General features: G+C 39.5%; 1 protein-coding gene across 1 annotated transcript; it reads left to right on the plus strand.

The window, feature by feature from the left end:
- Positions 1–4,315: 4,315 nt before the first annotated feature.
- CUNH2orf69 (chromosome unknown C2orf69 homolog) lies at positions 4,316–11,970 on the plus strand. Its single transcript, XM_070421776.1, has 2 exons — positions 4,316–4,659; positions 9,050–11,970. Exons 1-2 carry the CDS (start codon positions 4,333–4,335, stop codon positions 9,872–9,874), a joined length of 1,152 nt encoding a protein of 383 aa, XP_070277877.1. The 5' UTR covers positions 4,316–4,332; the 3' UTR covers positions 9,875–11,970.
- Positions 11,971–14,140: the final 2,170 nt, after the last annotated feature.

Genomic DNA, 14,140 nt, shown 5'->3' on the forward strand with positions numbered 1-14,140 from the left:
GTACCAACTGCTTGAATTAATCAGTGATATTTCAGTTGCAAGCAAAATTCAACTTAAATCAGCATAAGCAAATAAGGGGAAATTATTAAAAGGCTACTGACAAAACAAATGCAACACAATAGAGAGCCCAAAAATGGAACCGTACTAATATAGTCAAATGATCTTAGTCTTTTCAACAAATGGTGCTGGAACAACTGTACATCCATATGCAAAAAAATAAATAACTCTAGACACAGATCTTATACCCTACACAAAAATTATCTCAAACACTATCATAGGCATACATATAAAATGCAAAACTCTAAAACTCCTAGAGGAGAGCATATGAGAAAATCTAAGTGACCTCAGGTTTAATGATGATTTTAAAATATTTTTATTGATTTTTAGAGAGAAACATTGATCAGCTGCCTCCTGCATATCCCCCAATGGGATCAAGCCTGAAAAACAAACATGTGCCCTGACAAGGAGTTGAACCAGCAACCCCTCAGTGCGCAGGATGATGCCCAACAACTGAGCCACACCGGCCAGGGCAGTGATGACTTTTAAATATAACACCCAAGGCATAATTCACAAAAGAAAAAATTGATAAGTTGGACTTCATTAAAATGAAAAGTTTCTGCTTTGTGAAGGGCACTGTTACGAGAATGAAAAGACTGTCCAGACTGAGAGAAAACTTTTCAAAACACATATCTGGTAAAAGACTGGTATCCAAAATCTATATAGAACGCTTATAACTCAGCAATAAGGAAACAAACATCCCAATTTAAAAATGGGCAAAAGAGGCATCAAGAAAGATGGCAGTGAGGGTAAACACCTGTACTTGCTGCCTCCTACAACTACATCAAAATTACAACTAAAACACAGAACAACCATCATCCAGAACTGCTGGAAAGCTGGCTGAATGGAAGGGAGCACACTGAGGCTGGTAGGAGACGCAGACGCTCAGAACTGGCTGGTCTGGCACCCATGTGGGCCACTGTTTTAATAGGGAGGGAGATCGACTCTACAGAGGCCGCCATGGGGGAGGAAGGGGTCCCAGACCCACACCAGACACCCAGACCAGGGTCCCAGAGCTGGGAAAAGAAGTCCCTACAGGCAGTAAGAACTATGAACTGTAAAAACCAGTGCAGACTGGGGCTCAGTGATAGAGGCTGCTGGAGACCCAGCTATTCCTCTTAAAAGGCCAGCACCATAAACTGAACTTACAAAGTTCTGCTTCCTCTGAGCTCCAGAACCAGGGTGAGGCTCTGGGGTACACAGACACATATGTGGAGGAACTGGATTGTCTGGCATCAGGGCAGGAACTCTGGGATGGCTTTCTCCCAGACAGAGGACCTCTCTGGTTGCAGGGCTGACTGGCAGCCATTTCTGTTTGCTCTGTCCTGGTGATTCCTTAAGACCCTGCCTCATCCAATTTACAACCCCATCCAAGCTGTGGGCAGCAGCTTTTGCATATGAATGGCCTGTCCTCGCTCAGACTAAAATCTCAAACAAGCTGCAGCTGGGTTAGGGAGCCGAAAACATATCAAAAAAAGGCCCAAGACCTAGCACCTGCCTTGCTTCACAGCTGGACCTCATCTGGGCACTTCCAAACCCAATACAAAGAGGAGGAATCTGCAGATCTCTCTGTAGCTCCTGCTGGGTGGCCCCAAGCAGTGGCTGACTTTGCACCTCCCTGGAGACCCAAGAGCCAGTGTACCCAGTGGTCAGTGTCAGACCATACCCGATTACAAATCGACACATCCAGAAGTGACACACTGAAGGGGCAGACTGGAATTGTGATAGGGATGGCATTGAATCTATAGATCCATTTGGAGAAAGCTGCCATTTTAACAATATTAAGTCTTCTGATCTACAAATATGAGATGTCCTTCATTTATTTAGGAATTTATTTAATTTCATTCAACAGTGTTTTGTAGCTTTCAGTATACAAGTTCTTCACTTCTCTCATTAAATTTATTCAAAAGTACTTTATTTTTTTGATGCTATTGTAAACAGGACCTATGAGAAGGAATTACAATTCCTATGACTTACCATAAGTCAACTGATGAATTGAGAGCTGTTAATTTCTCTGAAAGCAGCTCCTGTAGGGTTGCATAAATCCTTGCCAGTGGGCGGAAAACTTCTGCTTACTTCAGTCTGTATCTCCACTCTGTCCTTTAAATCTTTATTTGTATTTCTTAATGACCTCACTATTATTAGAGATACTGAGATAACTTTGTAGTATGTATCTTTACTAAGATTAATTTTCTTTCTAAAATTCAAGAACTCCCCATCTGATTCAATAGTGATAGATTCAGTTAAAAGGTCAACCGAAAAACAAGACTACAAAAGTCAAAAGCTGCATTTGAAATACTTGTACATATTTGGGCTTTTGGATTACGTTTCAGTAATTCTGTACTAACAAGAGAGAAAGTAACATGTATGGGATGTGCAAAATAGAGTAAAGGCTGGTTGCCTGCATATGGTTATGGATCCATTACTGTATAATTAGCCTCTGCTTTTTAACCAGCCATTTTTAGAAAGCAGATCTACTTTAGTAATATCAATTAAATAATTTCTGTTTGGTTACACTATTATGATGGCAGCTGGAATTCAATAATTTAGACCATATTAGGATGGCATATTATGCCTCTATGATGTCACTAAATATATACACTGGGCGGCCAGATTATTATGACCACCTGACATTTGTAGGCAAATTAGCTATAATTTCACGCTGAAGTTGCTAGAGGACCAGACCATTATAAATAGGGGAGCAGGCTGTTTACCACGACGGAAGTGATTTTTTTTTTCTGAAGATGTAGGTAAACAACTCGATTTAACAGCCTTTGATTGTGGGATATATATATATGTATGTATATATATACAGACACACATATAAGTATATATCTAAATTACATTTTATCATTTGTGCTCTTACTTCAAAGCTACTGTTAATATTTGATATGTGGAGCAAAGAAAACTCGCTTAAACGCACACATATATAGACTCAGGACAGTTAATATATGAAACTAGAGGCCGGATACACGAAATTTGTGCAAGAGAAGGCCTTCGCAGCCCCGGCTTCACCCGGAAGGTTCCGCTGTTCAGCTGTTCGGTCGATTTGCATGTTATGCTTTTATTACTATAGATGCTTAATTTGACTCCTGGCCTATAGAAGGTCTCAATAAATATTGGCCACAACTTTTATAATTCTCCCTAATATTCTCTCCCACAAGGTTCTTCACAGTGTCTTGCCTCGCAAGCACTTGAGTTTAGCACAGTGGTTCTCAACCTTGGCTGTACATCAGAATCACCTGGGAATTTTGTTAAAATCCTGATTTCTGGGCCTCATCCTCCGGAAATTCTGTTTCTTTGTTACTAATGTTGTGGCCCCACCCCATAACAAAGAAACAGAATTTCCGGGGGATGAGGCCCAGAAATCAGGATTTTAACAAGATTCCCAGGTGATTCTAATGTGCAGCCGAGGTTGAGGACCACTGGGTTAGAACCGTCCCGCTTCCGTCTGCCGGCAGCACGCGCTCAGCCGAGCCTTACCCTGCACACCTGGCCTCCGCACACCTGGCGCTGTGGGCACCTGATTTTCCCACTGTGCAAACTGGCTGTGAAAGCCCTAAAACAGCACAGGACAGACAATGTGGAATAAGTAACGTCTTGCCCCCATTGTTCCTGTCCCAATCCATGTGCCCTGCTCCCTGCTGCCAATAAGGGATGCATTAGACTCCATCTCAAACCCTAAATTCGTAGGTACCTAGAAACCTACGTGTATCTGCGAAGAACACTCCAGCGTGCGAGAAGAGGGAGACCCCCTTACCCAGGGCACACAGAGGCTTCAGCACAGATTTCTCTACAGGGCGGAATTGTTCCCCTTACACCTTTGGGGCTGTGTCCCTTTGAAAGCTCAAAGGTCCAGAAACGCTCACCTGACAGGCGAGCCTCCGGAACCCGCCCAGCGTGCACTCAACACCCCGTTCCCGCCACCGGACAGCGGCCGCGCATGCGCCACACCTGCCGCGCGCCTGCGCAGTCTGGGGCTCATTCTTTCTTTGCGGTCCTCCGGCTCTGTCCCAGACTTCCGTTCGAACTTCCCGGCTGTGGCAGAAGCCACCAATCAAAAACGTCCTGCCGCAGGCCACGCCCCTCCACCCTCTCCTCCGGGAACCGGAGTCGGATTTCACGCACACCCCGCCTTCCGGACGCACGCAGCGCGCAGACGTAAGCCTCGGACGCCGTCATCGCCCCCGCGCCGGCTCTAGCCGGGCGCTCCCTGCAGACCGTTGGGCGGCCCGTCGGAGCCCCTCCCGCCAACCGTCCCTGCGGCGGCGACTCATGTGGGGGTTCGGGCTCCTGCGGTCGCCGCCGCCGCTGCTGCTCCTGCTGCCGCAGCTCGGGCTCGGGCTCGCCGCCTCCCGCTCTCAGGCCGGAACCATGGACTTGGGCGGCTGCGGCTCTGCGCGGAGCTGCCCCGCGGCCGAGGGGCGCCCCCGGTGCCTGCGGCTGTCCGCGGTGCCGGGCTCCGACCCGCAGCGCAGCAACGAGCTGCTCCTGCTGGCGGCGGAGGGGCCGGAACGGCGGGATCTCTCGGGGGACCGGGCGCAGGAGGAGCCGCCGCCGCCGCCCCAGCATCACGTCGTCTACTTCCCCGGGGATGTGCAGGTAACCGGGCCCGCTGGCACCTGCCCTTCCTTCCCCTGGGCTCCCTCCTCGCGGCCGGTTCCGGCTCCTCCGCCGCCTGAACGCGGGGTGGCTCTGCATTTACCCCACGAAGTCCCCGACCCCCTCCTCTTGCAGCCCCGGGGGAAGGTGTCCTTGGAGAGCTGCGGCCTCCGGGGAGCCGGCAGTCAGTCCAGGGTGCCGCTGGCCGTTACTAAAAAGCAGACAAGTCAACAGCAAGAATAAACGTCAAGCGTGTGCCACTCAGTAACCATGAAAGGGGGTGGGGGGGTGGGTGGAGGAAAGGGACGGTCCCTGCTAAGCGTGTCAGTATTTTGACGCTCACCCACACCCTGTGCTTTCCTTTTGTGTGGGATTGTATCTTTATTACTAATTTTATAGCTGCAGGCAGATAACCGTGGATAAGTTGTCCTGGAAAGCTGGCTGTCAAAACCTAGACCTTCATCTAGCACCGTGTTGTCTAATGCGGCAGCCGTTAGCTGTATGTGGCCATTTAAGTTCATTTAAACAGGTGTCAGGCACCCCTTTCCGCGGTCACCCCAGCAGCATTTCAGGTGCTCGGGTGCAGCTAAAGGTTGTGTGCGCTGCACAGTGAGTAAGGCAAACAGAAGGGCCCCGTCATCACAGAGCGTTCTACTGGATGCTGTCGGGGTGGACAGGGAAAGCTGGAATATGCCTCGGTGTGTTTCTCATACCATGGAAACAGTATGAATGTATTGTTTTTGAAATTGACGCTTTAAAATGAGAGAGTAGCAAACTTTGTGCCCCCAGTCAAAGGGTGATGAAGGTGTCTGTAGGTTTTTTCTCTTGTCCTCAAAGTAATCAACTGATCTAGTTGACTGCTAATAAACACTATGAAAAAAAAACACCTAATATTTAGATTGAAGAGAAGTTTAACTTAATCAATCAATGCTCTATTGCTCAGTTTAGGAACACAGCATGGCATTGCTAACAGAGACCTCCAGATTGTGGACCAGCTGTAGTGGTCCATCTTCTCTAATGATGATGATGATAATATAACCTTTATTGAACACCTACTAAGTGTTTTTAAAGTGTGCCAGCCAGAATATAGTACAAATCTTCAGGTGAGGTCTAAAAAATGCTAAATGCAGGTGGAGTAAGACCTCCTTTGCTTTGACACCATTTGAGCAGACAGGTGTGTCATGATTTTACTTACTTTTTTTTTTTTTTTATGTAGCCTGAGATTCCATTAGATTTTTGGACGGGGATAAACTGTTGATTTATTCAGACTATGAAGTGCTCTGAAAATCCAGGTCTTTTAGAGAAGAAATAGAGGATAAAGCATCAAAAGACTTTAGGCCAGATTTTCTAGATTTGAACCCTGATTCTGCAATTTTTAACTATTAAATCTCTGACCAATTGCAGCTACCTCAACCATAAAATAGGAATAATAATTTATAGGATATCAATGAGAATTAAATGTGAATACATAATGAATTACAGTGTCTTCTCATCTTGCTGATGACCTCTGTAATCATGGGGGTACCCTTGTACTCAGTTCTTGGGCTTTTTCTCTGTGTACCTTTATCCCTTAGTGATCTCTTTCAGTCCTGTGGCTTTACATACTACCTGTACTTTGACAACCTTCAACATTTGTGTATATAACCTGGACATATACCGCAAACTTTAGACTTAACAATTGCATGCATAATTTCATTTTGGATATTAATAGTTATTACAAACCTAAAATCTCTGGATCTTTGCCCCTAAGCCTGTTCTTCCTACTGTCTTCGTCATCTCAGTTAATGAAAACTTCGTTTTTAGTTGCTCAAGTTAGATATCTTGAAGTTACCCTTTAGTCCCCTCTTTCACACCTCCTATGTTAATCTATCAACAAAGTGACTTCACATTCATGTATCTAAAAGTGATCAGAATAATCATTGAAAAATGTAAGCCAAATCATGACACACCTGTCTGCCCAAAACTCCGATAGTTTCCCATCTCACTCAGAGTAAAAGCCAGAGGGCCTCAGACCCTCACTATCTTCACCTTTTCCACCTTGTTGCTTTTCTGCCTATCTCCTTTTTCTCGTGTTCTCGGCTCCAGCCACACCAGCCTTCTTCAAATTGCTCATGGTAGGCAACTTCACCTCCAAAGCTCTGAAGGTACTGCCTTGGAGGAACAGTCTTCATGCAGATATTTGTAGGATTTATTACCTCACCTGTTTCAAGTCTTTGCTCAAAAGTTGCCTTTACAATGAAGCCTTTTCTGACCATCTTGTTTAATAATCAAACATATTAGTTATTCATTTTGGTTTTTATCTGTCTTCCACCACTTCAGGTCCTTCTCAACTATCACCTTATTAAAAAACTAGAGGTTCAGCGCACAAAATTCATGCACAGGTAGGGTTCCTAGCCGCTGCCAGCCGGGGCCTTCCTTCGTTCCGTGCGGTGCCGCCCCCCCCCCCCCCCGGTGGTCAGCACATGACATAGTGAGCAATCAAACTCCCAGTCCATCAAATTCATGAGGGGACACTTTGCACATTAGGCTTTTATATATATGGATAATAATAATCAGTTTTTTAAAAAATAATCTTCCACTCTCTCGAAAACCTTATATTCCTTTTTACCTGCTTCGTTTATTATACTCCTTTGCACTTATCACTAATTTTTGTTTTGTTTTAAATGTTTTTATTGATTACTTTGAGAGAGAGAGGAAAGGAGAGGGAGAGATAGAAACATCGATGAGAAAGAAACATCGATCAGCTGCCTCCTGCAAGCCCCCCACTGCACTGGGGATCCAGCCTGCAACCCAGGCATATGCCCTGTCTGGGAATTGAACCGGCCACCTCTTGGGGCATGGGACAGTGCTCAATCACGGAGCCACACCTGCTGGGCCCATCTAATGTTTTGTGCTGTCAAGCCAGCCACTAACCACTTGTGTCTGTTGACTGCTTGAAATGTTGTCTAATCAAGGAAATTGATTTTTAATTGCATTTAACTTTAAATCTAAAAACTGATACTCAAGTCAGTTCCTGGAAAATATTTAAGTATATTTGAACAACTGGGTATGTGAATCTACTTTTTCACCTGTAAATTTTATGAAATCTAAATTCAGATTAAGTATTTCCAATGAAAATTTAGCATCCAAATTGAGATGTGCTGTAAGTGTATAAAATACACACTGGACTGCAAAGACTTAGTAAGAAAAATGTAATAATATCAGTTTTTTATATGAATTACATGTTGAAACAGTTATATTTTGGCTATATCATGCTGAAATGTATTATTAAAAATAATTTTCCCCTGTTAACTTTTTAATGTAGTTACGAGAAAATTTTGTGTAGCTCATATTACATTTTTGTTGGGCAATGTTGCTCTACTTACTGAGTTGTGTGTTGTGTATCTCAGTACTTAGAATGGGAGCTCCATATGGACAGGGGTCTGTTCCGACCCATACCCAATCATTAGCTATCCAATATATTTTATAGAATAAATGAATACATTTGAATGAATTTCCCTTTAAAAACAACAATTACGAATGAAAATTAAGAGGAAAACAAAATTTACCTGCGTGTCCTAGAACCTAAACAGTTATTAATACATATTGAATGCTTATAAAGAAACAAGATCCAATTTTAAAAGGGCAAAAGATACAAACTTGCAGAAGTAGAAATCCAGATGCCTAATAAATATGAACAAAAAGTTCAACTTTCCAATAAACCCAAACTAGAATATCATTCCTGTGCCTATGAAATTTAACAAAGATAAAAGGAAAGGTAAGCTCTGGAAAATAGTATTGTAATCTAAACAAACCTTAAATTATGAATATTCTTTGATCTAGTTTTTTTATAGCTAGGAATTTATTTTTAAGGATGTAATCACAGATCTTTAAAAAGATTTTTCTACAATGTTCATTGCAGCTTTATAAAACAAAAATTGAAATCAAACATAGCATTCAGGTTGCTAGAGTAATCCATATGGGAAGGGGTTCAGGATAGTAGCTTTAATAGGAAAATATTTTTAAATTCTGTGGTCAAAAACTGTTTAATAAACCAAATTTTTATTTTCAGTTAATGTGTTATGAATAATAGATTGTATGTATATGAAATAAAATTTACTAAAGATATCTATAATCCTTCTGGAGTTTATTATTATTTAAACTCCTACCCTGCTATTTAGCTATTATGTCTTATAAACTTGTCTTAGGGATTTGAGGCTTAAACTGAGGAAGTAATTTGTTCAAAATTTTATGACCAGAAAGTGACAGATTTATAGATTTCATTTATAGTATATTAACCATAGGTCATAACATCTCAACTTCCTCTACAATAAAAATAGGGAACTATTTTGTGGAAACAGTTTTGTATAAATGTGTATTTAATGCTTGTTTCATCTTTCTTACTTTTCAGAATTATCATGAAATTATGACTCACCATCCTGAGAATTATCAGTGGGAAAACTGGAGTCTAGAAAATGTCGCCACCATTTTAGCCCACCGATTCCCCAATAGTTACATCTGGGTGATAAAATGTTCCCGAATGCATTTGCACAAATTCAGCTGCTATGACAATTTTGTGAAAAGTAATATGTTTGGTGCTCCAGAACACAGTACTGACTTTGGAGCTTTTAAGCACCTTTATACATTATTAGTTAATGCTTTTAACTTATGTCGGAACAGTTTGCTATCAAAGAAGAATGTGAAAGACTTGAATAAGGATTCCAAAGCATCTAATTGTAGATCCAGTTCTTCTCATACTAATGGTTGCCAGGGAGAAAAAGAGAACCCCTGTGAAAACTTTGATGAGTCTGCCCTGAGTTTTTATCCACCATCATTAAATGGTGCTTCTTTTACTTTGATTGGATTCAGCAAAGGTTGTGTTGTTTTGAATCAGTTGCTTTTTGAATTGAAAGAAGCTAAGAAAGACAAGAACATAGAAGCTTTTATCAACAGCATAAGAACAATGTATTGGCTGGATGGTGGACATTCTGGAGGAAGTAATACTTGGATTACTTACCCAGAAGTCTTGAAAGAATTTGCACAAACAGGGATTATTGTTCACACCCATGTAACACCTTACCAAGTACGTGATCCAATGAGATCTTGGATTGGAAAGGAGCACAAGAAATTTGTTCAGATACTTGGAGATTTTGGTATGCAGGTGACTAGCCAAATTCATTTCGTAAAGGAAGCTCCTTCCATAGAGAATCACTTCAGGGTTCATGAAGTATTTTGAGACTACAAGAATATTAATGTAATACTTGCTCAGTGGAAGAGAAAAAGCACTTTGAGTTTTAGAAATTAAGATAATGAGATGTAATTCATAGATAATACATCCATTTTTAGGGAGGGAACATACATTCCTAAAATAGGCGTATAATGTGCAATAGTATTTCTTGCCTCTGAATGTGAAGTTTTTAATTTGAACTGGATCAGAATTAGTTTGAAATTTAAAAGATGGTTTGTGATAATCCTAAGAGGAGATATATAAAACCTTTAATGATGAAAGTTACAATATAGTCCTTATAAAAGGTAATTAAAATTGTTATTGTTGGAAATAGTTTGTTTTCTGGGCAATGTTTAAAACTGATTTTGGTGGCATTTTAACAGTAGCTGGCGATTTTGGCACTGAACACTTTTGAGTAGAAACACTCCATTTCTCTTCAAACAAAGCCAAAGTACATGGATATTTTCCATCATTTTGGAGTAACTACCCTGCCTTTTTGTTTTGTAAATTCATGGAATCATTCTTCAGTGTGCCGCCAACTGTTTTTTCTTGACTCAAAATATATTTGTTTCCAAATAACCAAGAATGTGCAGTAGTATAAAGTTTGGTTTTTAAAAACATTACACTTAGGCATTGTGGCTAAATTTTTAATTGACAACTTTTGGCTAAAACATTTTGGAGTTTTTTAAATCTTGGCTGCAAACTAGTTCTTTGGGGAAAATTGTTTTAAAATGAACATAATTCTGTATATTGGGTAAAAATATGTTACAGATTGAAATTTTTTTCACATTAGTCTTTTGAGAGAGATCAACTTAGGTAAAATAAATATATAACACTATTTGTTGGTGTTCGGTTGACAAGGGGATGGGTTCTGTGGATCTAAGTTAGTGTTTCTCCAGAAGCATGATTTTACCTGCCAAAAGAAAGCAGCTCTCTTTGGCCAGAATGCAAAAATTATATTGCTATAAGAAAAGTTACAAGGGAAAGTTTGAAGACACAGTTTAATTTTGGCTCAAAAAGTGAATTTGCTTAACACTGCTACATAATTTGGGTGAGGTTTCCTTCTTCCTGTTTCTCTTGACCTAGATAAATACATTTTGAGAAACCAAGATCTAATTAATAACAACCAACATTAAAACATAGCTGTGATTAAAATAAAAGGTGAGTGGTCACTTTATTTATAATTAGCATTTCAGGGAATGAAATAAAGCAGGGAAGTAACACTGCTTTCAGACTGGAAAAAAAAGACTGAAGCTTAATATCTTAATTTATAAAACAATATAGTGAAAATGTTAATATTTTTTGTTTTTCCCCCAGAATTGTATTTTAATGATTATAAACACATTCCAAATATTCAGGGACTTATTTATCAGAAAGGATTCTTACCAAATGTGTAAAAATAACATTCTTTAATTCTATAAATTACAAAATGGTATCAAGGTGGTTTTTTGTTTTTTAAGGACAAAATAGTTTTATATTGCTTCAATTTCTTTAAATACCTGCTGTTTCTTTTGAGACCAAAAATTTATAACAAGGAAATGAGTCAGCCTGATTCCAGCATTTTATTACCTTAAAGCACCATAATTGGCTTCCTTTAATGTGTCCTAATCCTTGGTTAAGTTCATGTGTATCTGATGTAAACTAGCTAAGTTACTGAATGCTCTAATGAGGGGAAAGAAAGGCATTTCTATGATTAAAGTGGAAAAAGTAGGACTTTCAGCAGGATTCATTACAAAAAGCTGAGATATTTAAAAATATGGGTTCTTTAGCTATCCAGTCATGTGAATGTTTGTTACATGTTCAATGGACATTAAAAATAAGTCACTGGACACCTGGGACTACCATCACATCAAAATGAAAGTGTTGAAAAGTAGAATATTTTTTGAATTAAAATATATTCAAGTTGATCCATATTCAAGTATTTTAACATTTCAAATTTGTTCTTTCCACATCTGTTTAAAACTATTGTTAAATGTTAGTATATTCTTTTGGATTGTGCCTTTGTGTTTGTGTCATGAGTCAACTGAGAAAAGTAGTCATAAAAATAATGTGAAAGTTGCTGCCACAGCATGAATGTACAATTATATTAAATTTAATCCACAGAAGTCTGTTTTGATGTGCTTTATGTTATTAGATTTGTTAAAACTTCAGATCATTATTTCTCTCCACTTTGCCAGTTTGGGTTTGTACATATTTTCATTAACCCCCATGGTTTTTTGAACATTTCCTATAAAAGTATTTCTTCTTTATATTGCTCTATAAAAAGTTGCATAATTTCCATTTCTTCTGTTGGATTTCCTAGAGAACAAAAATAAGTTCTTCCTTTTCTGTACTAATTGTCTCAGATATCTGTATTCCTTTTACTGTCAAGAGACTTGATTAGGATATGGTAATTTTTTTTTTCATTTAATTCATGTATTATCCAAGCACCCACACAAAGACCAGGAAAGTCTAAGCACTAAGGATATAGTACAGACAAAACAGTCCTAGCATGTGCGTACAGCAATGTATAAAGTCTACGAGGTAAAATATGAAACAAAAGGTAATATTCTTAAAATAACCATTGTGTTACATTATATTTTAAGAGCCTTTAAGAGAAACATACTGTAGACAGGTTAAGATACACATGTAGATTGACCTCATATGTAAATTTAGATTGCTTTTTAAAAAGGCAAGAGATCTAGTAGCTTTAATAGAGTCAGGCATAATTTAGGTGGTCATTTTAGTATCATTGAATGGAACTTTAAAAAACAGAATACAACTTAGGTGCATTTAAGACATCCAAACACTTCATGGCCTGTATGCTTAAAATAAGACTTGAAGGTAACACCGTATCTGTGGCTGACTGCCCATCTATGTTAGTTCCTCCTGACTACATCTGTTTTTCAGCACAGAGGAGTCAGACCAGTACAGTTCCAATTCCATCCAGACCTGCATTCCAGCTTCCTGCTTTTTATTTTATTTTTTTTGTCAAATTCAGCTCAGATATCTCTTGGCAACTTTAGATAGGTGAGAGAAAAGTCTTGTTAGTAAAGTCTTTCCAAATCTTCACATAACTGCTATTCAAAAGAACAGAAAAGGTACAAAATAAGCCTGGTTGATTTTGTTTCCCTTGTTTTGTCCATGGAAGTGACCAAGTTTGAAACCAATTACTGAATATAGAATTCCAGTGTAATTATGTACCAAGACAAATACAGTTACTATTCATGAAAAGCTAATAATTACAATCTAAGTAACTTCAACATCTCAAAGATGCCTAGGAAGTTCAGGTAATTCTTTATATACTTTTTCTTCCCTATTATAATTTGCTTTTTATACCTGAAATGAATCCAACTGTAAACACAGGATATGAGTAGATGAATTATTTTTCAATAGTGAAAATTATTTTCTCCATAATTAAGATGCATCAAATTTATATACTCAGATTGCTTTAGATGGGCACATTTGTGTTCAGTAAGTATATTGTCAATGACAGTGCAAATAATTACTAGGTCCAAAACAAAGAATGGCACAGATCTACATACAATGGCTCATTGTCTCTAAAGAGGACATTATTGGGATCTCTCATGTATTTGTTCTTAATTCTTTTTTAAAATAAGGAATAGGTGGAAAAGCATTTAGTGGGGAAAATTTTAGGTGAAACTTTAGCCTAAATTAAAACTGATTTATGACATTTAAAAACAGAAAAGGGGCAGGCCTGACTTACACTGGGTGCTAAGAAAAACCAGGATCAGATTAAACATTTGTTTGGGGTGAATTACAAAACTATTCAAATTATTTAATATCTTGTTCTCAATCCTGATTATGCATCAAACCCCAAACAAACTGATTCCAAGTCTATAAAGTTGGGATCTGGGCTTCTGTTTTTAAAAGCTCAAAAGATGAATGTAGTAGACATTGTTGGTTGCCCACCTTTTTCTCTTTCTTACCAGAATCCTGATTTAAACAATTATCCATTCCTCAGAGGACGAGAATTCTATTTCCAGCTCCAGCAAACTAGGCTGGCTTATGGGTCCTTTCAGGATAGGTCTAAGCTATTTTAGATCAATAAGACCCAAGGATTTGGTGGCAAATTTGGGGAAAGCTTTTTTATATTAAGGAAGGGCTGCTGGAATACAGCCTGACTCCTCCACTGCATGTAAATGAAAGTGTCATACACGGCCTGAACTGCTATTGGCAACCATTCCATGAAGGTAGCCAGCCTTAGGATGATGCCAATGCTGCAGTTGAAAACAGGAGGAAAAACCCAAGAGGTTCCTAATGACACTACTGAAT

This window comes from Myotis yumanensis, unplaced genomic scaffold (assembly GCF_028538775.1).
Source record: "Myotis yumanensis isolate MYYU_CA2020_CCGP unplaced genomic scaffold, mMyoYum1.0.hap1 SCAF_8, whole genome shotgun sequence".
Taxonomy (NCBI): Eukaryota; Metazoa; Chordata; class Mammalia; order Chiroptera; family Vespertilionidae; genus Myotis; species Myotis yumanensis.

What these genes read in the sequence shown, in the direction of transcription:
- CUNH2orf69 (XM_070421776.1), top strand. Translation starts at nt 4,333, where the DNA reads ATGTGGGGGTTCGGGCTCCTGCGGTCGCCGCCGCCGCTGCTGCTCCTG. An exon ending in ACTTCCCCGGGGATGTGCAG is followed by an intron (nt 4,660 to 9,049) that starts GTAACCGGGCCC and finishes CTTACTTTTCAG; the next exon opens with AATTATCATGAAATTATGAC.